The sequence below is a fragment of the Aythya ferina genome, assembly GCF_964211825.1.
Source record: "Aythya ferina genome assembly, chromosome: 21".
NCBI classification, from domain to species: Eukaryota; Metazoa; Chordata; class Aves; order Anseriformes; family Anatidae; genus Aythya; species Aythya ferina.
Genome location: NC_140319.1, coordinates 2,212,529 through 2,236,247, shown reverse-complemented (window position 1 = coordinate 2,236,247; position 23,719 = coordinate 2,212,529). Strand labels below are relative to the sequence as shown.

At 53.3% G+C, this 23,719-nt stretch overlaps 1 protein-coding gene across 1 annotated transcript in view; it reads left to right on the top strand.

The window, feature by feature from the left end:
* Positions 1-22,984, top strand: part of EPHA8 (EPH receptor A8) — a 47,148-nt gene extending 24,164 nt beyond the window's left edge. Inside the window, exons 4-17 of the mRNA XM_084495150.1 lie at positions 9,295-9,450; positions 10,270-10,605; positions 11,246-11,370; positions 11,540-11,702; positions 12,047-12,143; positions 12,952-13,019; positions 13,518-13,643; positions 14,345-14,530; positions 15,625-15,686; positions 16,068-16,277; positions 17,900-18,049; positions 19,180-19,370; positions 19,726-19,881; positions 21,478-22,984. Of these exons, the coding sequence (XP_084351276.1) occupies positions 9,295-9,450; positions 10,270-10,605; positions 11,246-11,370; positions 11,540-11,702; positions 12,047-12,143; positions 12,952-13,019; positions 13,518-13,643; positions 14,345-14,530; positions 15,625-15,686; positions 16,068-16,277; positions 17,900-18,049; positions 19,180-19,370; positions 19,726-19,881; positions 21,478-21,592 (2,141 nt within the window). The 3' untranslated portion in view covers positions 21,593-22,984. The remainder of the gene's footprint in view (positions 1-9,294; positions 9,451-10,269; positions 10,606-11,245; positions 11,371-11,539; positions 11,703-12,046; positions 12,144-12,951; positions 13,020-13,517; positions 13,644-14,344; positions 14,531-15,624; positions 15,687-16,067; positions 16,278-17,899; positions 18,050-19,179; positions 19,371-19,725; positions 19,882-21,477) is intronic.
* The last annotated feature ends 735 nt before the right edge of the window (positions 22,985-23,719 follow it).

Sequence of the window (23,719 nt, the reverse complement as noted above, 5' to 3'; positions counted from 1 at the left end):
GGCTGGGAGCAGAGGGAAGCCCCAGGGGCTGCACTGTGCTCGGTCTGCCTCGCTTTTCTGTGTTTCCCAGGACACAATTTTCTGTCTGCTGGAGAGCAGAGCTGTGGGAGAGCTCTTTCTCTGCCCTCCTGCCCTTTTCTGATGGCTGTCAGGCTTGTGGGATCACCTCTGATCCATTTCAGAAGGCCAGGGAGGAAGAGTGGTGCAACCTTCCGTGGTGGTGGATGCGGTGGGCACAAGCAGAGGCTGGTCCTTGTACAAAAAAATGCACTCAGACTCATACTGCTCAAGCAGCAATGCTCCTGGGTGAAGCACGCCAGGCCTCGTGGAGTCAGAAACAGGACAAAAGTGTCTCTGGCCTTTCCCTGACCTCACCATCATCTCTTCTCCTGCTTTCCCTGTCCCATTTATCCTCAGCAGCTCCTGGCACAGGGAGTGTGATGGGCCAGCATCAGGTGAGCAGGGGCAGAACCTCCTTCCTAGCATCTCCTTTGCTGGGCGGCTCTGGAGCAAGAGTATCGATATATATTTACACATGATAGCAAACAGATGCAAATCTCTGATCCTAGCTTCTCATGCTTGATTGGGGCAGAGTTCATTTTTCATGGTGAAAAGTGCCTTTCTGGTATGATTTATAACCCAAGAGGATCTGGAGGAGTTGGAAATTAGCCGTTTTAATTGTCAGGCGAACAAAAGCAGGATTCCAGTGGCTGTCGTCCCCAGTAATTTTTCATTTTCCGTCACTGGGATGAGATGATATAAATCACTCCTTGTGGCCCTAATAATCTTTCTATAAATATCAAGGAAATTCATTTTTTGCTTGGGGGAAAAATTAAAGAGTAGATACTTTGCCTTTATGGTAGTGTTTAAAATGTGATTCCAAATTAATTTCCTTTTGCCTTTCACAGCCAGATGCCTTATTTGTCAAAGCTAAAGATGTTTGAACAGTGGAGGTTGCTCCCCCTCCTTTTTAACATTCATTTTTCTAAGGACCTGCCAGAGTGATGGAAGACAGCTCAGGAAACCAGATCATGGCCAGAGCTGTTCGCAGCCCTTTACAGGAGACAGAAGGCTGTGCCACAGAGCTGGGAAGGACGGGGTGAAGATGAGCGTGGTGGAGGATGCACAGGAATCAGAAAACTTCCCTGCCTCTCATCTCCTTTCTCTAGGTTGTCACCTTGGATTGCCCCTTTCTTTGCCCTGGTGTGTGGTGGCTGGGATCTCCGACCCTTTGTATTTACCCAGTTTCCAGCCCAGCCTTTCTCGGGCGCTGCCAGCTCCTCAGACACTTGGCTTCCAGTCCCATGGCATCTTCTGCCATGGCCACCCCAAGGATCAAACCCCTCCAAGTCTTCCTCCCACAGCACCACAGCCCTGCCACACACTTTCTTTCCCCCTCCGGTTTCAAAGCTCCAAAAGACTTTGTCCCTTCCACCCCTCGTTGTCCACAGGCAGCTCTTTCCTCCTTGAAATGTCTCAGTTCACAGCAAGGCACGGCAGTGTCTCATACACACAGCAAACAGCAACTTCTGTACCTAGATAGCAGAATAAATAATAGCCTAAGTGAAAAGGGCCTGAGCTATTTACCAGGTAAGAAGACAATTAGAATAATTCACTGTATTTATCCACAGCTGCTGTACAGAGCAAACAGAGACACATCTCAATAAGGTCAGTGCAATCAGTGAAATGAGAAAAGGGAGCAAGCACTTTCACACTGGCTCTGCTACTCTGGGAGGGAAGAAACCCATCTCCTCAAAGTGCTGGGTGGCTGAGAGCCAGGACACACGCACCTCATCCTTTGGATGGATGGGGACGAGGAGAGGAACCCTCAAGAGTCCCAGAGGCAGGTGTGCATCTTTGTGGTATGACCATGAGTTTTGGAGCTGTTCAGACACTTTTATTTAAAAGCCGGGTCCAGGCATCTTAGCCTCAGGGTGTCCTGATTGCTCTGACTCCTCGCCCTCTGTGGTGCTCAGGGCCTTCATCTGACTGCTGCCTTTGGCTGGGAAACACTAATGAGGGAGCAACAATTATCATCTGCTGCTCTGTCAGCCCATTTGTATACCAGGACTGCCCGAACTGAGCAGGAGCAGCTACTGAGTGGGGCTGAATCAGTCTCTGGTCTTGGGGCAGACTTTATCCAGCTCTGCTTGAGCTGAAAATATGCAGCCTGTGTGCTCCAGGCAAGGGGATGAGAGGGAGACTGTCACTGCTGGGTCTCTGACACCTCCAGTACCCCAACTGAAGAAGAGATGGGGATGTGAGAAGGGTAGTTGTCCCCTCGTGGACAAACCTCTCTGCTGCTGGGATCTTTTCTGCCTCTTGTAGCACATGTCCAGTGGAGATGGATCTAGAGAGTCTTGTTAACAATCTGGAAGCCACTTAATTGTTTCCAGTTGGTGGAATTCATGCTGACAAACCAATCAGCAAATTTAATGTACCTTAAACCTTTCTTGTGGGCAACTTTAATCGAGCAAGTAAAGCACCACAGCATTGCTAATTAAGAGGAGAAAATACCCAGCTTGGTGATTGTGTTCTCGTGAATACAGCTTTGCGTCCATGGACTCTTAGGAAGGAAGTCAGCACGGAGGAGGCATCACCCTGCCCAGCACCCTGCCCAGAGGGGGAGCAGACTCCTTCTCCCTTTCTGACTCAGAGATACACTGTGTGGCTGAGCCCCAGGCTTCTCTTTGCTTTCTCCAGCAGTGATTTTTTTTCCTGCCCATGTAAGAGCATCACACAGCAACCTCCAGCTCCTTCTGTCATGTCTTTGTGTGAAGCAGCCACCACAGGCTGCTCTGTTGGAAACAGAGCGCTGGTGTTGCTGGGCTGACTCCGAGCAAAACTCTGTTTTCCTGGCTCTGCACTGCATGAGGCCCCCAAAAGTGTGCGTGGGGGTCACGCGTGCCTCTGTCAGTCAGCAGAGATCAAACCTGGGATGTCAGGGTTCCTGTTATCAGGTGGTTTTGCACTGGACCACATACATACCATACACCATGGTGAGAGATAAATGCGTGTCAAAAACACCCTGTAACTGCAGCTCCAGACAAACATATTCAAATACGTTTCATGTTTTTTTGAAAGTCAGCGCGGATTTCAAGGAGACTTCCCCTGCAAGTCCCAGCCCAGGGATGCCAGCTCTGAGCTGCAGGCTCCGTGGCTGTGTTGCACTTCGCTGATGCCTGCTCAGTCTCCTGTGCCTGCTGGCAGATTATCAGGCTGTTGTACCTGGAGTTAGCTGCACCACTGCCCTGGGTGCCTACCTCAGGGGGCTTCTGCTGTGAGCCATCTAAAATACTCTTTTCAAGCAGGAGCAGTGGCGGTTTTGAAGACATGCTATGAGAGTTATGCAAACAGCCTTTCAGTGATGCCAGGCAGGAGAATCAAAGGAACTTAGTGATTCACAGCGTTTGTATTGTTGGTTTGTAAGCCAGTCAGCTGCTTTGTTAAAAATACAGGCAATGGCATATGGTAAGATTATCACCTTCTGTTTATCCCATGCAAAGACCCATCTATTTAATAAAGCAATAATATAATTTTTTTTAAAAGTAGCTTGTTTTCCAAACCACTCAAGTAAGGTAGGACTGTTTGGATTCCAGGTATCAGTTTTCATATGGGAACAGACTGCAAAGAAACGTCAGAGCTACAAATTGCTTGCAAGATTTGGGCTGGACGTTAGGAAAAACTTCTTCCTCTGGTGGATTACGCCCTAGGACAGGTCACTGGAGAGGTGGCAGGATCTCCATCCTTGGTAATTTCCAAGACTAATATATAGAAAAAGCCAAGGCCACTCTGGTGTATTTTTGGGGATAATCTGAACGCTCTCAGGTCGCTCACCCAGGCACTTTTGGCCCCTTCCACAAGCGCTGATGGGTCCTTGTGTTCACACTTGTCTTGTACCAGGACTTCCAGTTTATATGCTCAGACCTGGCTTCTAATGACTTGTTTGGACACCAGATCCACCGGGTCGTCTAGCATGGCTAATTCAGCCCAGCAAGCACGTTGGAGAAAGCAGGGTGTAGGACAAGGTGGGCTTAGCATCTCCTCCAGCACCTTTGCTCACTCCTCTAAAACTCAAGCAACTTACTGGGAAGACTGCCCCAAAACAGAAGCCTTTTTTTTTTTTTTCCTTTTTTTTTTTTTTTTCTTCTTCCCTGGAAGAATTGAGAAGGATGGAGATTATTGCAGAACTGCCCTTTACCCACAGAAAGAATATAGGTTTTGTCCGGGGCTGAGAATTGTACAGTTTGCCACTTTTCCTCTGTTTGCTGTGCTTAGCTGCTGACACGGATGAAGGGTGAGAGTGATGCTAGGCTGGAGTTCAGGGTATTGATGGTAATGGAACAAATTTAATTTGTGCTTGGTTGGTCTCTGTAGTTCTTATAAAAAACACCAAAGAGCAGCTGGACTGTGATAGATGGGTCTGGCAGCACTGCAAAACCTTCACCAGGTTTGGAAAGAGTGGTTTTGGTTTGAACTCTTCTGCAGATCTTGTCCAGACTCAGGTCATCACCAGGTGTTTTTATTCTGGATTACCAACACACAGATGCCTGGAAAGCCACTGGGGAGTTTAGAAACCAACAATTTGCAGGAAAGCCCTTGCTATCTGCACCAGTACTTAAACTGGAGATGGATCGATGCAATGGGAGGCTGGGAACCTCAAATTCACTACCAGCTCTTGCAAGATGCTCTTGCTTCCCACAGAGCAGCAGGACCATGCCAAAAAAAATGTTCTGCATTTGACTTGAGATCCAGATCCTACCCATGTCAACACTTCTTGTGTGATGCCTTCTTCCCCTTCCTGAAAACAAGATGCTACTGACACCACATCCCCGTGAAGGAGAAAGGGATCCAAAAAGCTGCTGGTGCTCAGCTGTGCGGGGGTGAGGGCTGTGCTGGCCCTGGGGTGCCACAAGCTGCTTTTCCCTTGCATCTGCTGGAGTGCTGGGCCTTTTTTAAACCTCAGCCTCCTGTATATATCTGTAGCCATATATATATATATGCTGAGAGGGCTTCCACCCTCCAAAACTGCAGGGTCTGGGATTAAGTTCTTGATGTTTTGTATGTCCTTTCTTCATTTATGCATCTTTACTCCCCAGAGACTTGCAGCAGGGATGCAGGGTTACCTTCAGTACCTTCATCTGCATTCGGCTCCACTCCTCCTGAACGGAGTTCTCTGGGTTTGTTTTTGGTCTGGTGAAAACTGCACTATTTTCAGAAACCTTAAGTGGTTCTGTCTAAAACCCTCCAACAAGACTGAGTTTTGTAAAGAGCTTTTTCTTTTTTTTTTTTTTTTTCTAATTCTAGCATTGGGCCTCTTGCTTCCACCTTACTACAGCAAGCTGTAGCATTTCCCCAGATAAACCTCATAAAAAAGTCTTCAGCTCCAAGATAAGCCAGGCTGTCTCACCTACGCGAGGCTGCACAGTGTCTGCACCAGGCAGCAGAGCAGCACTCCCAGCACGCTGGGATTTGGACATTTCCTGCTCTTATTTCTTTATTTATTTGTAATGTGGAGAAGAAGAGCAGGGCAGAGGCAGCTGTGCCTTCAGCAGCACTGATTTCGAAGTCTTCAAGGGGGAAGTTTCCCCCCGTTTCTCTCTCCAAAACATTTTGGGGCGTAGAGCATGAAATTGTTTGAATTGTGGGGAGAAGGGGTAGGGGTAACATCACCTCTGGGGTGATGTGAGATGAGTTCAGGTGTGTGAAGTGGCACAGGGAGGGGTGCAGGGTTGCAAGCTGGGGGCAGTGAGGTAGACGCCTGTTTTTAAGAGATGGCTGTGAGTAATATGCCTCTGTTTCAGTGTCTGTGTCATTCAGGAGCCGAGATCACAAGCATCATGCTGAAACCGGAGTGAAAGGAGATGGGATTTTCTGTGTTAGCTTCTGCTGCAGCCTGGAGGGCTCTGGGACCGGTGCCTGTCTCTGCCTGTCACAGTGGCAATGACACCTTTATTTCCATCTTTATCTCTCCCCAGCAATGCCAAAGGATAAGATTAAATCAGTGAAACCTGGGCGCAGTGCATCTCAAGTAGTAAGACAGTTAACAAGACCTGCAGGCACAACCCAAAATGTGTTGGAGGTCCTTGTTGCATGCCTGGACACACCAGGGTCCTGCTTTCATGCCCTCTCCCAGGCTCCCAGAGCACTTCAGGCTGGGTTTCCTACAGTCCTGGGTGCCAGGATGGTGTGAAGCCCTGATTGTGCCCAGCTCAGTCTGGCCTCTGGGGATGGAGGGTGCCTTTCCAGGAGCCCTCAGTGTCCCACCAGGCACACACAGGGGGCTTGTCTGCAAAGAATGGCTCATTCCCTGTTAGTGTCTCCTCGACAGGTCCATCTATCATCTCCCCAGCCCTGCCAGTTTATCAGCAGATGTTGTCCTGTCCCCAGAGGACGGAGAGGGAGGGAAACAAGCGGACCGAACCGCAGATGGCTGGCAGAGCCATACCCACACTTGCTGTTTCTGAGACAAGCCTGCTGCTCTGGAGCCTGTCAGCGAGCTGGGAAAAACGGGGAAGATGTGTTGTGCAGCAGGGGGATCGGTGTAAGCCCCGTGGCATTAACTTCAGCAGGCTGGGATGGTGAGAGGGGACCCACCCATGGGGCAGAGGGCTGGAGCTGTGCACCACCAAGCCCAGGTTCAGCGTTCCACAAGGAGAGGACGCTGGCTGTTTGCCTGTGGTCCTCAGGTATGGGGAAAGGGCATTAACTTCATAAAATATATTAAAAAAAAACACAGAATTCCTCACCTTCTGCACAGCTTCTGGAAGGACACTTGTGACAGGTGGCAGAACTTGGTGGTGGTGAAGGCAGCAGGACGGCAGTTCTGCACCTCCCTGGTGGGTGGCTGCAGATGTCCGTGGGTGCAGCGTGCGCTGTAACCATGGAGCTCTGCAGATTTTAGACCTGATGTCTTTGGCTGACTTTTTCTTCCTGGCCATTTCTCTGTTGGTTTGCTCTTCTCAGAGCAAACCCAGGAGGGCCTGGTCTTCCATGTGCCATTGGCCTAGCAGGGGAGAGCTCGGTCCAGAGTAGGATAGGCTTGCCATCGGGTACAGTAGGGATTTAATTCTTTGTGCATATTCCTGAGGTGAGCTCATAGCTCGTTCCAAACTGAGCCCTAGCACATGGGCACCAAGCTGGTGTCCCATCTCCCATGCCTGTGAAAGGCCTCGCAAGTGTCTTGCTTCCATCCCCAGCAAGCACTGACACACACAGAGGTGTGTGACCCGTCTCTCTCCAGCCTTCCCGCGTGCTTGTGCTGTCCGGGTGCAGGGAGGCGGCTGCCAACAGCCCTGCACTGGTGCACAAATCCACCTGTAATTTGTCATTTAGGTTCATTTTCCTCCTGGGTGCATTTAAAATAATTGTGAATTATTGCTACAGGCAATTAATGTTTCTTTACAGCATTAAATGCTGAGTGATTACAATTGCTTGGTGCAAATCTGCTGTGCTTCACGTTCCCGTATTTCCTCCTGGCCTGCCTCTCCATACCTGATATATCATCGTTTCTCTCTGCCTCTAATTAAATATTGGTGGGGGGAACCGCTTCAGTGTCTCTTGAATCAAGAGTCCCTGGCTACAGGTTGCCACCTGGCTAGAGATGATGGCTGGTGGTTTGCAGGGCAAGCTCACGCAGGGAGTTGAAGAAGACAAATCCTGGCATGCACGCTGCTTGGACTGTGGGGCTATCCCCGTTCCCGTTTGGTAGGCTGTGCTCATGCTGTGTTTTCATCCTTTCCCATGCTGAGGAAATGGAAACTTTTACTTAGATTTTTTTTTTTTCTTTTTTATATATATATTTTGCCAGCTAGCTGCCTCCTGACTTTGTCTGCAGCTCAGAAGAGAGTGGAACAGCCCCCATCTCTGCCTTACACCCCATCTCAGTGCCCAAAACCAAGAGGCTGCAGGCAGAGAGTCCCTGGCTCTCTTGGTGCACAGCATCCCGAGGAGCAGTCAGCAGCAGAGCCTGGCAAGCTGCCTGGCCTGTCCTTGGTGTGGCTGGCTGGGACAGCACAGCTCCTCTCCCAGCTCTGCCTCCCTGCTTTTCTGTCCTCCTCTGGTGCCTTTGAAAGCTTTTGGAAGAGAGTCCCTTCATGGGACATCTTGCCGAAATTGCTCCCTTGTCTTTGAAGCAGTGTTCAGTGCAAAAGTGCTTCAGAAGCTGAGGACGGAGTCTGAAGAGGGATGAAGAAGCAGCTAAGCTTGCATGTGTCTGGAGCGTTGTCTTCAGCTACCACTGCTGGAAGTAGCTCGGTTATAAGGAGGCTATTGCATTACTGTGCAGCATGGGATATGTGAAATATGTTGGCAGCAGTCATTCTAGGGAGATCCGTGGCAAGAAAAGGAAGGTTATTAATAAGAAGACAAATCAGCACCTAGGAGCAGAACAAATGGACAGCTCGGAGGGGCCCAGACCACCAGGGGTGCTGGATTGCAGACAAAACACTTCTACATGCTTGGAAGGAAAAATTGAGGGTGTATGCAGAGCTGGCCACTGGGGGTAAGGACGGGAAAATGAAGGTATTACTACCTCAGTAGGGGAAATGAGAAATGAAAAGGGCCCGAAATAATGCTTGAAACACTGGAACTGGTCCTGCAAATGCTTGATAAACATGGAGACTCAGACAGAGAAAGCCTGTTTGGAACTGAGATCTTCTGGATGGGAGGGATCCTGCCACACCAGACAGACACCTGCCATGACACCTGTCACTGCTGAGCTAATCAGCTTTGCTAATGAGATAGGATACTTGCTTTGTACAGCAGCAAAGCAGGGGCATGCAGAGGGCCATGTACCAGGTATGGAGATCTTCAGTCCTGAAACCACCCGCGTGGATGTTCTTGGGCACCTAAACACACCCAGCATGTGTATGGAGAGCACTGTGAAGTGAGGAATGTAGTTTGCCCCATAAATGATGGTGCTCAGAAGGGGTAACAATGTGGGGTGGTGCAAAAGGTGCAGCTGGGAGAGATCTGGGCAGCAGGCACAGCTGCCAGGAGAGCACACCGAGCTTCACAGGCACCTCACAAAAAACAGAGGCACCCGAGTCTGCCTGTGAAACAGTGGGGAACAGGTCCTGGGATGGCAGCACACAGCCTGGGGGGAGAGACCAAAGCAGATTTCACAAAGCCCAGTTTCCAGCTGGGTAGCTGGAAGGGGACTCATGTGGACATCAGAGAGAGGGGCTGGGATGGGGCAGAGAGTGGGGTTTGGTTCAATTCTGTGCTGCTGTGGGCTGCTTCTCATCCAGGCATGTCCCCCTGACCATCACCCCTTCCCTCCCTCCTCTGCAGCCTGCCAGCTGGGATTTTACAAGTCAGCCCCCGGGGACCAGCTGTGTGCCAAGTGCCCCTTGCACAGCCACTCGGAGAGCCGGGCAGCCCGCGTGTGCCGCTGCGACAGCAGCTTCTACCGGGCCGTGCAGGACCCCCCCTCGGCCGCCTGCACCCGTAAGTATATCCCCAGCTGCCGTGGCTCCTGAAGACACCTTGTCTTGTCCTCGGACACATCGTCGTGTCTTCACACACGTCTAATGCTCCCTGGCTGGCCCAGCATGCACCCTTGGCTCTGAGCAAGCTGCCCAAGGTGCTGCAGCAGCCTTTCAACCTGTGTTGCATGAGTTGAAACCCGCCCGGGCAGAGCTCCCTCGCTGTCCTCTGGCTCGTCCTTGTCCTGCAGGTCTCCAAATATCTCCAGCCAGAGTCTGCTCCCTTCCTGGGGCTGCATCCTGCACTGGAGCAGGGCGAGATCTGAGCTCTAGTGCACCAGCCAGCCTCTTGCTGGCTGCTTCCATTGACTCTGACCTGAGTTTCCCTAGGGTCCCAAGCTGTCCCCCCAAGACTGCTGATCTCCCTTGCAGTTCACCCTTCCCTTTAGAAGAGCAGTTCCTGCTCTCCACCCCCAGCCCATGGACACCTTTGTTCCTTCCCACAAGGCTTCCCCCTCCCCATTGCTCCCTGCTCACCCCAGAACACCCCCTGGGCTCTCCTCTGCCTGGCATTTGGCACCCTGACCCACAGCACCTCGCTTCCCGGTCTGCCCCTACACAGCAACTCACCCTGAGACCTGTGTCTTTGCTGTCTTCTCCTTGGAGCACTTCCCCCTCTGGGCAGCTCTGTCCTCTTGGCATCACCCCCAGGAACCACAGAACACGCTGACAAATACCTGAAACTTCTCCATCCACCCCATTTCCCCCGGGACCCTGCTCTGCCAACCCCAATGCGCTTCAGCATCCCCCCGCTCTGCCCGAACCTCTGCTTCCCTTCCAGGTCCCCCCTCGGCTCCTGTCAACCTGGTCTCCAGCGTGAACGGCACCTCGGTGACTCTGGAGTGGGGGCCGCCGCTGGACAAGGGTGGGCGCAGCGACATCACCTACAACGTGCTGTGCCGGCGCTGCGGGGGGGACGTGGGGCAGTGCGAGGCCTGCGGCAGCGGCACCCGCTTCGTGCCCCAGCAGATGAGCCTGGCGCAGGGCGCGCTGACCGTCACCAACCTCCTGGCACACACCAACTACTCCTTCTGGGTGGAGGCCGTCAACGGAGTGTCGGACCTCAGCCTGGAGGCCAGGAGGGCTGCGGTCGCCAACATCACAACAAACCAGGCAGGTAGGAGGAGCAGACATCCCCCGGAGAACGCTTGGTCGTTGACAGGAACGCAAAGTGGAGCAGGGATCTCTCAGGTTGTCCCCGCAGCCTTCTGTCCTCTCCCAAAGGGCCCAGCAGCAGGTCCTGCTCTGCTCTCAGCTCACACCAGTGCCAGCCCCCGGCAGGTGACAACAGCCTTAGTGGGGTAGATGTGCACCTCTCTCATGCACATTTAACCTTTGCAAATCCCTTACTGAGAAATGCTCTTTCCCCAGGAAATTCTGCACGACAATCCAGCCCAGCTGGGCCAGGACCTTGCTTCAGGGTCCCCCGGGCATCGCCGCAGAGCAGAGCTCAGCTAAGCCCCTCTCATGGACTCTGGGAGAGGGGACAGGGCAGGGACAGACCCCTCTTGTTAACCCTCCCGGTTGGAAACCAGCCCTCTGCACCTTCCCGTGATGCTGAGACCCCATCTAGGGAAGAGATTGGGGCAAATGAAGCAAACACAAGCCCGTACATAAGCCCGTTCTCCCATCCTTCACAGCACTCAGCTCTGCATGGCTTTAATTAAAGCAGAAATGTGTCTTAAACCATTTCTAGGGACATGCACGGGGCTCTGGCTCCCTGCTGCCGTGCCCATGCCCTGTCTTTGTGTCCCCAGCCCCGTCCCAGGTGGTGGCGGTCCGCCACGAGAGCGCAGGCCAGAACAGCGTCACCCTGCTGTGGCAAGAGCCCGACCAGCCCAACGGCATCATCCTGGAGTACGAGATCAAGTACTATGAGAAGGTAAAGCTGCGTTCGTGTCTACACATCAACCCTGCTGGGGAAGATTTAGGCTGGGTGCAGTTTTTTCCTGTTGCTATCGTGCAGCTGTGAACAAAGAGCTGTTTTCAAAGATTTTGTTCCTTTCCTACGGATACGCTGTGCTGAGATTCTTGGTGTCGCTTCTCCACAGGACAAGGAAATGCAGAGCTACTCGACCCTAAAATCCAAGGGCACCACTGCCACCATCTCGGGGCTCAAGCCCGCCACCCGCTACATTTTCCAGGTCCGGGCTCGCACCTCTGCTGGCTGCGGGAGGTTCAGCCAGACCGTGGAGGTGGAAACAGGGAAACCAGGTGAGTGTGTGCAGCTGTCTTGCTGGAGGTAGCCCTCCGGAGACATGCTCATATGTTAGAAAGAGAAGGAAGAACATACAGGGCAGAGAGGATCTGGGGAGATCCAGAGGGTCCAGACTCTTCTCCCTGCTGGCTTGCTGCATCACTGTGGCTACCCCAGACCTGTGCTCGGTTTCCCTGTCTGTAAATGGGCCTTGTGGACTGGGAGAGACCCAAAGCTGGTGTTGGAAAGGTGACGGTGCTTTGTTATTGAGTGTAGTGACCCTGGTGGGGTAGGGGAGTCTCTGAGTTCAGCAGAGCTTTCCCCACTCCAACTCACCTCCTTCCTACCCTATTTCTTCCAGTCTCTCTCCGGTATGACACAATGACAATCGTCTGGATCTGCCTGACCCTCATCACTGGCCTGGTTGCGTTGCTGGTGGTCCTGATCTGCAAGAAGAGGTAAGTGTGTTCTGGATGTCCGTGCAGCCTGTCACCGGATGGGACAGGAGGGATGGGAGAGCCTGGGCACAGCCTTCCTCTTCTAATTTTTGGGCAGAGCAGACATAGGTCAGGGCTCAGCCAAGAGCCTTCATTCAGAGTCATCCTGCCTGTTGTTCCATGCTTGTCAGCATTCAAGAGGCATTTAATGCTAATATGCTTCAACTTTTGGTTAGCCCTCAAGTGGTCAGGTAGGTGGACCCAATGATCTTTGTAGGTCCTTTCCAGCTGAACTATCCCCATTCTAATTCTAATAAAGCCAGCAGGTTGAACAGCAACAACCATAGCCATACCAATAGCAAGAGCAATAATAATGGCTATAGCATTAGCAGTAGTGTGTATATATTATATATATGTGTGTGTGTATATATGTATATAGCATTACCACTACCAGTACTAGTACCAGGGCTGGCTGGATGGGCTGTTGGGTAGGTCAGGAACAGACAGATACCTTCTTGATCAGAAAAACTAAAGAGCGACTTTGTCCTGCTACATCTCAGCAAGACAGAGCCAGGCTTGTGCAGCACACACAGCACTGCCTAGAGGAGACAAAAGGGCTGCGGCTCTTGGCCCTGTTGAGCCTTGGAGAGCACCCAGAACATCTCCTGCACCAGGCCAAAGTGTCATCCCAAGAAGATGCAGTGATGCAGCTGGTGGAGGGCAAAACCTTAACTCCAGGCCTGGCATGCATTGCCTTCACCCTGCCTTTGGGCTGCTGGGGGGAGCAAGAGACAGGAGCATCCCTCTGAGCCCTGTGTCTCTGTGACAGGCACTGCGGGTACAGCAAGGCTTTCCAGGACTCTGATGAGGAGAAGATGCACTATCAAAATGGGCAAGGTAGGACCCGCCCTGCTCCTCCTCCTGCCCCTGGGGTGCACAGGACCTCAGCCCCCTGAATGGGCAAGGACCTGGACCATTTTCCCCAGCACTGCTGTGGTTTCCAGGGTTTTGTCCACTCCTGCTTCTGGGGATGTGTCGAAGAGAGATGAAGTGGGGCTCTGGTCCCAGGGGTGTACTGGTAATGGGGTTGCAGCAGGTTCATCTGAGTCAGCAGCAGGCCAGAAGAGTGGGAAATGCACCACAAACCCACGTGAGGGGTTACGAAGGAGTTGCTGGGGGTGTGACTCACATGGAGGAGATCTGGATGGCCACGTCCTGGACAGCTCCAAGGACATTGCCATGCCAAGAAGTGCCTTGGGTTTCCTTGGGGATCCCCAGTGTGTCACCCCAAGGAGTCCTGCCCCTGCCTGTCCAACGCCCAGCTCCTGGATACCCACCTCACTGTGGGGCTGTGTGGAAGAGCTTATTTCCTCTCTCCCCTTTGAAACCTGACAGTGAAATTCCCCGAGTCAAAGTTCTACGTGGACCCCCACACATATGAGGACCCCTGCCAAGCCGTGCACGAATTCACCCGTGAAATTGAGGCTTCCCGGATCAAGATTGAGAAAGTCATTGGGTCTGGTGAGTCCCCAGCCCGGGCTGCCTCTCTGCATCCCATCTGCTTGGGCAATTTGCTGGGAGGCAGGGACATCTCCACGACCCGCTGGGACCACAGCAGGCTGCACGGTTCTGTAACAATGCTCAATCAGGGCTTCATCTGCTCCTTATTTCCCTGAGATGAGAACCGTGAGTAGGATGCTTTTTTTTTTTTTTAGTGCATGAAATAAACTCTCCTGCGTCAGCTTGGCGCAGGCGGGAGCTGCTCAGCCAGCGTGGCACCGATGGCTCAGCCTGACACCGGCAGATGGCTCGCCCTGTCCCGCGTGGGTGCTCAAACGCGGCCACCCTGCTCTCAAACCTCGGAGCAAGCATCTGGGGTGACAAGAGACGAGCAAAATAGCAAGCAGAGTGGTAAATTTTCAGAACAAAATGGGATTTTGCCTAGGAACAGGGGCTTGCAAGGAAGCACAGGACAGAACCAGAGCCAGAGCTTCACCAGCAGTGCCCTGGGGGCTGATGAAGGCTCACCCCGTGTGCAGGGCCAGCCAAGCTGACAAGCAATAGGAAACCTGACTGCTTGTAGCAGTAGGCATCCCTGCTGCTATTTATCTTCAATGGCTGGAGCACGCTGCAGGCATACAGGGCTGGGCAGGGGACCTGTGGTGCTGGAGGGTCTGTGCAAGGAGCTAAGCACCATGCCCTCACCTTCGCTTGCCTTGCAGGGGAGTCTGGAGAGGTGTGCTATGGCCGCCTGAAACTGCCGGGGAAGAGGGAAATTTCTGTGGCCATCAAGGCTCTGAAGGCAGGCTACACGGAGAAGCAGCGACGGGACTTCCTGAGCGAGGCCAGCATCATGGCACAGTTCGACCACCCCAACGTCATCCACCTGGAGGGGGTGGTCACCAGGAGTAGGTGGCCAGCGGGGACGGGGTCCTCTGGTGGGGCACAACTGGGGGCATATCCCCCTGGGGGCACCATGGGGATGGGGGTCAGGGGCTGCTTTGGGCACACACCATCCTTCAGCTGCCCTGGGTATTCTCTTGTCATTTATCCTGGGGTCCCCTGCAGCCCATCCCCTCCTGCTGGCAGCACTGGAGACCCCAGGGCAGCGGGGAGATTTCCCATTCCTGGGATCTCCTGGGGGAATTGAGGAAAACGTGGCTCCTCCAGCACAGTGCTGCAGGCTGGCAGGGAGCAGCCTGGGGGCTGCAGGGACTGGGAGCTCTGTGCAACCCTGTCTGTTTGCCAACCCCTTCCCAGGAGTTATATCTAAATTGTGGGTAGCTTGTTCCTGATCTGAAGTGAGGCTGAAGGTTTCAGGCTTGGGCCATGCTTCATGCCGGGAAGCTTTCTCTCCTGATTGGCATTCCCCATTAACATCTTCAGAGGGAGACAGGCTGTCCCCGGCAGCCCTGCTGCTTTTCCTCCTTCCCCTTTGAACCCTATTAGAGAAATGAACCGCTTGTTCCTGGCTGCAGCCCAAACCTCTGGCAGCATCTCGGCGGTCCTTGGGAGGGGGCTTAACGAGATGAATCAAGACCACTCCTGTCATCTCCTGTTACAGGACAAGCTTCCCATGCAGCCCTTGCCCACCTTGCTGCGCAGAGCTCCCCGGTGCCCCAGGACAGGGTTATTGGATTAGGAGGAGTCCTGCCTATTAGCGTTTGTTTTAAAGGCTGCCTGTATTGAATAATAATTCGGATCCTTCCTTCGCAAAGGCACATGGCGATGCAGAGCGTTATGTTAATGGCATGCAAATTTCAGTGGGATAAGAAAGCTGACCTAGCCACATCAATAGTGCCTGGAGGGAGGGGTAAGTGTTGGGGTTTTGGCCACGTCTCCACCACCGTGCCCTTCCTGCGTGGTGCAGGGTTGAGACCACCCTACAGGACAGCAGGCAACCCACCGGCCTGAATTAACGTCTCTCCCAGCAAAGCCTGGCACCCAGCTTCTGAGAGGAAGGTGACTTGTCTATTAACTTGACCTCCCTTGTCTTCTGCAGGCAAATTGGTCATGATTGTTACTGAATACATGGAGAACGGCTCGCTAGACGCCTTTCTCAGGGTAAAGTGCTCTCTTGTATTTGTATTCATTGCACATCCCTCTGGGCTGCAAGACTGGAGATGAGGTTAGTTCTCACTCCTCAGCCCCATGACCACTGTGGCCCCTGTGTGAGAGCAGTGGGTGCTGCATTTCCCCTCTCCAGCAGCTGCTAGCCCCAGGGCACTGCAGCTGGCTCCCTGCAAAGGCAGGGTCACCTGCCCAAGCAGCACGCAGAGGTGCTGGGAGGACAGATTTTGGGCCAAGACACAGGTTTTGGAGTTAGAGGAGGTGCTACGCCAAAGATAAGAGCTACTCAGGAGCTAGTTTAATGATAGCAGTGTCAATGGGACTGCTGGGGGGAAAAAATTAAAATGAATAACCTCTGTGTTATTTCCTCTCCAGAAACACGATGGGCAGTTCACCATCATCCAGCTGGTGGGCATGTTGCGTGGCATCGGAGCAGGCATGAGGTACCTGTCTGACCTGGGCTACGTGCACCGGGACCTGGCTGCCCGCAACATCCTGGTGAACAGCAACCTGGTCTGCAAGGTGTCTGACTTCGGCCTCTCACGCATCCTCGAGGATGACCCTGATGCTGCATATACCACCACGGTGCGTGGCTCTTGGTGTTCAAACTCTTTTTTTTTTTGAGCTTTATAGGTGGTGATTGCCCCAGGCCAGTGAGGGTGTAAAAGTTAGACACCCAAGTCAAGGTAGGCAGTGCAGGAATGGAGATGGTCAACTCACCACTGCTTCCTGGACATGAACCCAAAGTGTTTCTGACCTTCAAAGCATTATATGAGAACACTGTCCTTCATAAAGAGACATCCCGCAGCTGAAGTATGCAGTGAACAAAGAGAAGCAGGGTAGGAGAGCAGGGAGGTTATCAAAACTCCCCAGCCAGCAGCTCACATTAGCATTCAAGGACCACTCCACAGGGATGCTGCCATGTCCCTGCTGGAGTCCATCCCTAGATTATAGTTCCATCAACTCCTTCAACCACAGGTCAGTCGCTGTGATAGTCTTCAGTAGCATGGTCACACTCTCCAGGTGACACTGCCTCATTCAGGGGTGTGGAGAGGACAGGAGTGAAAATTCTTGAGCTCTTTGACTTGCAAGTACTTGGCTTTGCAGCCTAGTTGATTTTTTTTTAATGTAGGACACGTTTGTCTGCGAACCTATTTTAAGATTCTCTGGCCAACCTGACAGTACTGGAGCTTGATGTGCTCCTCTAGTGGAGGTCATAGGAGGGGAAATGAAATTCATTGAGGGAATGTGTTCTTTTTGCTTTTCTCTGGACATGAAATGAATTATCGTTCTCCCGAGGCAGTCCTTTGGCAGATAGGCTTCCCTGATGTGGGTCAGTTTGGAGAGGCAGCTGAGGAGTCTGAGCATCACTTTTCAGAAAGACCAGGACTAGAGAGGCAGGAAGAGCTTCAGGTTGGTTTGGGCTGGCTCCTGGCACTGCAGAGCATGGCCTAACATGGTTGCAAGTCTGAGAGGTGGGTGCACAGTGACTCAGCCTGGAGAACATTCCTTCAGGACAACCTTCATTTCAGGATTCAGCCTGGTGGAAAGGCAAGAAGGGGCCCAAAGCAGTTTCTGAGCTTTCTCACATTAAAAGGGAATTTCAGGAAATGGTGTGGCAGGGACCGTACTGGACCAGGGGGCTGACCTGAGTGACCAGAGCATATGTATTGACCTACATGCTGACCCTTTCCAATCCTGTCCAGTTTCTAGAGATATTGTCTTAATGTATCCAGCGTGAATGCAAGCAGAGAGGTCAGTAGAGTATGGAGCTGCCACTGTGCATGGCACAAGCAGAGGCTTTGAGGCATCCAGGCATGGTGAAACCCACCAGAGCTGGTAGCTCCTACCTGGTGCTTAGCCCAAATAAAAATGAACAGGAGCAAGGGAGCTGCCCATGTTTTCCAGGCAGAGGCACACCCCAGCGAAATGAAAGCTTTGTGCTGGTGCTCCAAAAGGTGGAAACAACCCAATAGGTTGGGGGCAAAAAGGGAACAGTGCACAGCCAGCCCTGGAGCATCACGATGTGCAGTCCTCTGCCTGTAATGAGAGCTGGCATTGCCAGGAGCCATCTGACACAGAAGCACAGTGTGGTGTCTGCCCTGGCCCTGATGCTGAGCCCTGCCCCAAAGCAGCCAGGCCGAGCACTCTGCTGTTCCTTCCTATGGGAGCTGTCGAAATAACATGTTCCTTGCTTGCCGTTGCAGGGGGGCAAGATCCCCATCCGCTGGACGGCTCCGGAGGCCATCGCCTACCGCAAGTTCTCCTCGGCCAGCGACGTCTGGAGCTACGGCATCGTCATGTGGGAGGTGCTGGCCTACGGCGAACGCCCCTACTGGAACATGACCAACCGGGACGTGAGTGGACGTGAGGCCTGCCTCGCCTCCTGCCCCGTCCTGAGACAGCCTAGCAGGGGTGCCAGGGAAAAGGGACCCACAGAGCAGCCCCTGCCTCTCCTCACACCCCCTCTGGGCTGTGCACAACGTGCCTGTCCCCTTAGTGGGGGCACTGGTGTGTTGCCTGGTGTTGCCCCTCGTTTTGCCGCATGGTGGCTCCTGGCTGTGTCTGGTTGGGCACGGTGGGTCTCCCACTGCTGTCTGCTGCTCTGTGCAAGCCTTTCTGTGAGCTGGGGAGCTTCAGTGTACATTGTGCCACCTTACCCATTGCCTGCCAGGGGTCAGGGCTTCCTTAGGATCGCTGACACCCCACTGCATTGACCTGCTGGTTCCTCCCGCACCCGCTGCCCACACGTGGCTCCCAAGAGCTCCAGACTTGTAGCACCCAGCAGTAAGCTTTGGGCTCAGCAGTGCCATTAGGGGCCACTCTTATATCAAGAACAGCATAAAAACTAAAGTAAAAGGTAGGTTATTGCCTGGCTAAAATCTGGGTGCAAAATTTCCAAAAGGAGGCAGAGAATGAAAGCTTTTGGCTCTGCAGAACCATAGGACTCCTTATTTTGCCTACGGGTGCCATAGATCTGCCTGCTTTCTCCATCCTCTTGAGTCCTGGGGATCCCCCCTCTCTGTGCTGTTTTTCCTGTGATAGAAAGTGGCTTTGGTGACAGATGGTGGCTGCAGTGACTTGCACAACCTCGTCTGCACAGGTCCTTTGAGCGGGGCTTCTCCCAGCTTTGCTGAGCAGTGGCAAGCCCCGGTTGTAGAATAACTGAATGTGAATGAAGCCCTCATGACTTATCTGCTGGAGGCAAGCTGCAATATTTTAGGCCTGTTGGACCACTTAATAGATCTGCTCCCAGAGCAGTGATTTCTTGTACGTGTGTGGTATCTCAGCTTACTGCAGAGTCCGCACACAGCTCACCAGCAATAAAAATTGTCATTTAGCATGAATCTTGTGTACACCTCCCTGCTCCCCCTTCTGATGGCCTTAACAGCTCATGCACCAGGGATCTCCCCGGTGCATAGCAATCTAGGGTGCTCAGAGCCGGGCAGGAGAGCAGCTCTGCTCCAGCGCCGTGGCTTCCTTCCAGGTCATTAATTCGGTGGAGGAAGGCTACCGCCTGCCCGCCCCGATGGGCTGTCCCACGGCCCTGCACCAGCTCATGCTGGACTGCTGGCAGAAGGAGCGCAGCGAGCGGCCCCGCTTCTCCCAGATCGTTGGCGTCCTGGACAAGCTCATCCGAAACCCTGACAGCCTCAAGTGCACGGCCACGGTGAACAGGTAAGGGCTCGCCATGAAGAGCAGGGGTAGACCCCGTCAAGCCACAGCTGGCAGCAAGCAGAGCAGGTTGCCATGAAAAAGGGATGTTTTGGTCCAGTTCTAGCAGCAGTGGCTTGCCCTGTGACCACTGGTTGCAGTGGGAGGTGGTAAACGTCCTGCATTTTGCTGCCTTGCACCCACCAAAGCGTCCCAAAAATGGGGCTGAGCCAAGCACGTGCAGCGCTGCCCACGTAGCAGTGTGCCCACCTTCACAGCGAGGGCTCTCCAGGTCCTCCCCTCTCTGAGGTGGACCATCTAAGACCACCATCTCCATCCGAGCTCCTGGGCTAATTCATCACTTCTGTCCCGCTCTCAGGTTCACCCAAACGCCCTTCGACAGGGGTCTCCTCGACTTCTCCGGCTGCCTGACAGTCGAGGACTGGCTGGACTCCATCCGGCTGGGCCACTACCGGGACAACTTTGCCATGGCAGGGTACTCCTCCCTGGGCATGGTGATGCGAATGAACATCGAGTGAGTACCACAGAGCAAACAGCACCGTTGGGGCTGCCCCACACTGTCCCACTAGCCCCAGGCAGTGATTGTCCTCTCTTGCCTTCCTTGACCTAGATGGCCCATCCTAGAGGGGCATGCCAGAGACACATCGTTCAGGAAGCAGGGTTTGGTCTGTATGAGGTTAATGTTGAGCCCTGGGATAATGTCCAAGGCAGCAGTGACTTTGAGCAGAGACGTGGGAGTTGTTCCAAGAGAGTTTGAGAACCTAGCTACCTCTGGTGCTCCATGGTAGCTCTCTGATGGAGCCCCACTGTTGTCACAGGGTGGTTCCAAAGAGTGTTTATCAACATGGTGATAAGCATTTTATAAATATAAATATAAATATAAATATAAATATAAATATAAATATAAATATAAATATAAATATAAATATAAATATAAATATAAATTAACAACAACAACAATACTCTACTCATAGGGTGTGGGATTCCAGGGAAATGTCAGGAGCTCAGACCCCTGTGCACTGGGTTGGCTGCCAGCTCGTTGCAGCAGGGCAGGGAGGCCCCAGGGCCTCAGTGTGGCTGGAAGGCCATAGCATCAGCCTGGATGCTTTGGAAATCTTCTTCCTAGTAAATACAGTCCTCCCCCTGCCTCTTTCTTGCCATCTTTCTCACTCACAGCAGGGAGAAATGAAAAAGTGGGGAGCTACAGGAGTGCTTCCAGCATCACCATGTGCTGGGGCGCTGGGCCCAGGGCTGCTGTCTGTGTGGAACAGGAGTGCAAGAGAGGCAGGAATTGCCCCCTAGAGATAAAGGCTGGGTGAAGGGGTGTTGAGAAAGGCTTGTCCCACTGTCCATCCTCTTCCCCTTGTTGTAAAGAGCTTGCTCCAGAACCTCTCTAGGGGATCTTTGAGGTAGCTGTTGCCACAAGCGGTACCAGAAGAGATGGCAAATATATCCTGGGCTTACATTCACCATCCTCTGGTGTTAGCTCTCGTACCAGGGCTGGAAAAAAATATCTTCTACCTCTGAGAAGAGTTGCTCCTTGCCAAAAGCAGTAGCTGCCGTGACTCAGAAAGGATGTGACAGTGAAAGCGTTGGTCGAGCTGGGATGGGTAAAGCAGGAGGAGGTGAAAGGGAAGATGGAGAGATGCAGGCAGAGGGCTGTCATGTGCATTGATCGGGGGCTGTACCTGGGGCCTTTGCTGTGGCACTGAACGGATACAGATCCTTGTTTCTCTCACACACTTTTGAGTGCAGGAGGCTCATCATCTGCCTGTCTTTCTGACTGGATTATTTGAGGGCATCTCACTAAAACTGCATCCAATTTCAGAGCATCGATCTTGTCACCTACTAGCCTGTCAGGAGCGGTGTCCCTTGCTCCTGCTCTCCCCTCGCCTGTCACAGCAGCCCTGTCAGGAGGCTGTGCCAGGGGGAATGACAACCTCTCCTTCCCTGGGGAGCATGTCATGGGCCCCTCGGGCAGCCTTGTGCTGAGAGGCAAATGGAGAAGAGCCAGGGGAAGGGTCCTGGGCTGGTCCAGGGGGTGTGCATGCAGGGAGGAGCTGTGTTTCTGTGGGCATGAGGATTATCTGACAGTGTCCTTATTCTCCAGGGACATTCGGAGTCTGGGCATCACCATGATGGGCCACCAGAAGAAGATCTTGAGCAGTATCCAGGCCATGCGGTCCCAGCTGCTGAACACAAATGGCCCCAGGAGGCATCTCTGATCACCGGCTTTGCAGACCCACATCGGACATTCCTTAACACTTACCCTGACCTGGGGGCAGCAGGGTGGTGAGCAGGAAAAAGGGGCACCAGACCAGGATCTGGAACTCCTCCAGCATCTCTGATTTGAGCTTCAGTGGAAATACGACTTTCCAGTTACCTCGACAATCCTGCTGCCTCCTTCCCCTATCTGAAGCGGGGAGCAGACTTCCAAGCAGGCTAGAGACAGGTCCTTCCTCTCTCCATCCTCTACTGTGTCCCTGTGGGGCTGGGGGTCCCCACACAGCTGTGCTGGATGGGTGGCAACCCCTTCACACAGCGGGATGGCCCCAGCAGCACCTGCAGATGGAGGGGTAGCACTCATAACAGCAATACCAGGACCAGCAGGACTGGGCTTGTCACAGGCCCCAGCCCCTGTGGATCTGACATGTGGGGAGTTCGGTGGAGTCCTGAGCTGAGGAAGGCCCCACAGACTGCCACGTGGCCCTGATCCTTGCAGTTGACTTTGTGTTCCACCTCCACTAAGCCCAGGAGGGCAGGGGACGGGGTACAAGCTCAAAGTGCTAGGAACTGCTGGCAGGCTCTGTGCAGAGGATCCTTTCCCTCTTTCCCCACACGGGGAAAGAAGCAGCCAAGGTCTGCTCTCTGGAGCCTCAGGAAATCTCAGGTCCCACAGGAGACTCTCTGCCTCGTGAGCACACCAGCACTGCTCTTCTCTGGATAACAGCACAAGCATCCCGGGGCAGCCCAGGCATGCTTTCTAGGGCCACAAGCTCAGGTTTCTCTGCCATCTCCTCTGGCCTCCCCCAGAGCTGAACCCAGCAGAGTGGGAGAGTTTGTTCCCATCTCACCTGGTTGGGGGCCAGAGGGATTTCTGCCAAACTTTCTTCTTATATCACCCTAGAGAAACCCATGCTACCTGCCTATACCTGGGGCTGCCAAGTCGTGTGCAGAGTGGGGGTCCCAAGCAATATTTCCAGCTGCAGCCACACAGCCCTGTGGCTGGAGAAAGGGGCTCTGCTCAGCCGTGTCAGGCAGGGCTGGCAGGATCTCCAGCACTGCCTGGCTGGTAAGCCAGGTGACAGGGAGGTTGGCCTTTCCTCCTCGTCTCTACTCTGTCCCCTGCAGGAGCATTTCTTTGGGTAAGCTTCCCTGGTATGCAGCAACAGCCTCCAAAGACACATGGAGCTGGTCTGAGAGCTGAGGTGGATGCAGTGATGCAGATGTGCCAGGGACTGTGAGCAGGCTTGGGGGCTGGAAGGCTTGCCCGAGTGTAAATATGATTTTCTATGGGTTGGGGACTGTTTTACTGAAATCTGATGTTATGTACACACGTTTCTCAAAGCACAGAAGCCCCAGACATGGGGCTGAACTCACTGCAAAAAAAAACAAAACAACAAAAAAAAACTCTGCTGGGAGCATGGCTTGGGTGGGGGGGTGGGGGTGCTGGAGAAGGAGAAGTGCTGGAGGGGGCCCTCGCTGCCTGCTGGGGACCCACCACAGCATCCTGTCCTGAGCACTTGCACAGAAAATCCAGCACCACCCCAGTGCAGGTACGGGCAGGATCTGGCCCAGGGTCTGCTTCTCCCAGCACTGTTTGGGCACCAGGCGGGTGGGGGGCGGGTTAAAGCCATTTCCCAGTTGCAATAATCCGGGCTAAACTGGCCTTTCTGGGGCCGGCTTAGCTTTCTATCCTGGGCACTTATGTCCTGATGGCTTCTCTGGCTGTGGCGGGCACTTTACTTCTTCCTATGGAAGCTCTTTGTAACGGGGGACAGATGCAATGTGTTGTTGAATTCGTATTGCACTCCGCATCCTGCACTCAGACCCGCCACGCACCCGCCCTGCAGTCAGAGTGACCACAGCGTTCCTCCCGAGCCCTGCAGCACAGGGCAGTGTGCACCTCCTCCTGGACAATAAAATTCCTTCTTCCCACGGGCCATCTCCTCTCCTGTTATTGCCCCTGTGCTGCAGAAAACTGCCTTACCACTCACGGAGAGTACAGGGGCCTCGAAGGATGCTTCACAGGCACAGAAGGGCGAGCACTCGGATGCCCAGCTAGCCACCTCCTTCCCTGCAAGAGAAATCCTCCCATGTGTGAAGGATACATCCCTAGGGAACAGGAATGT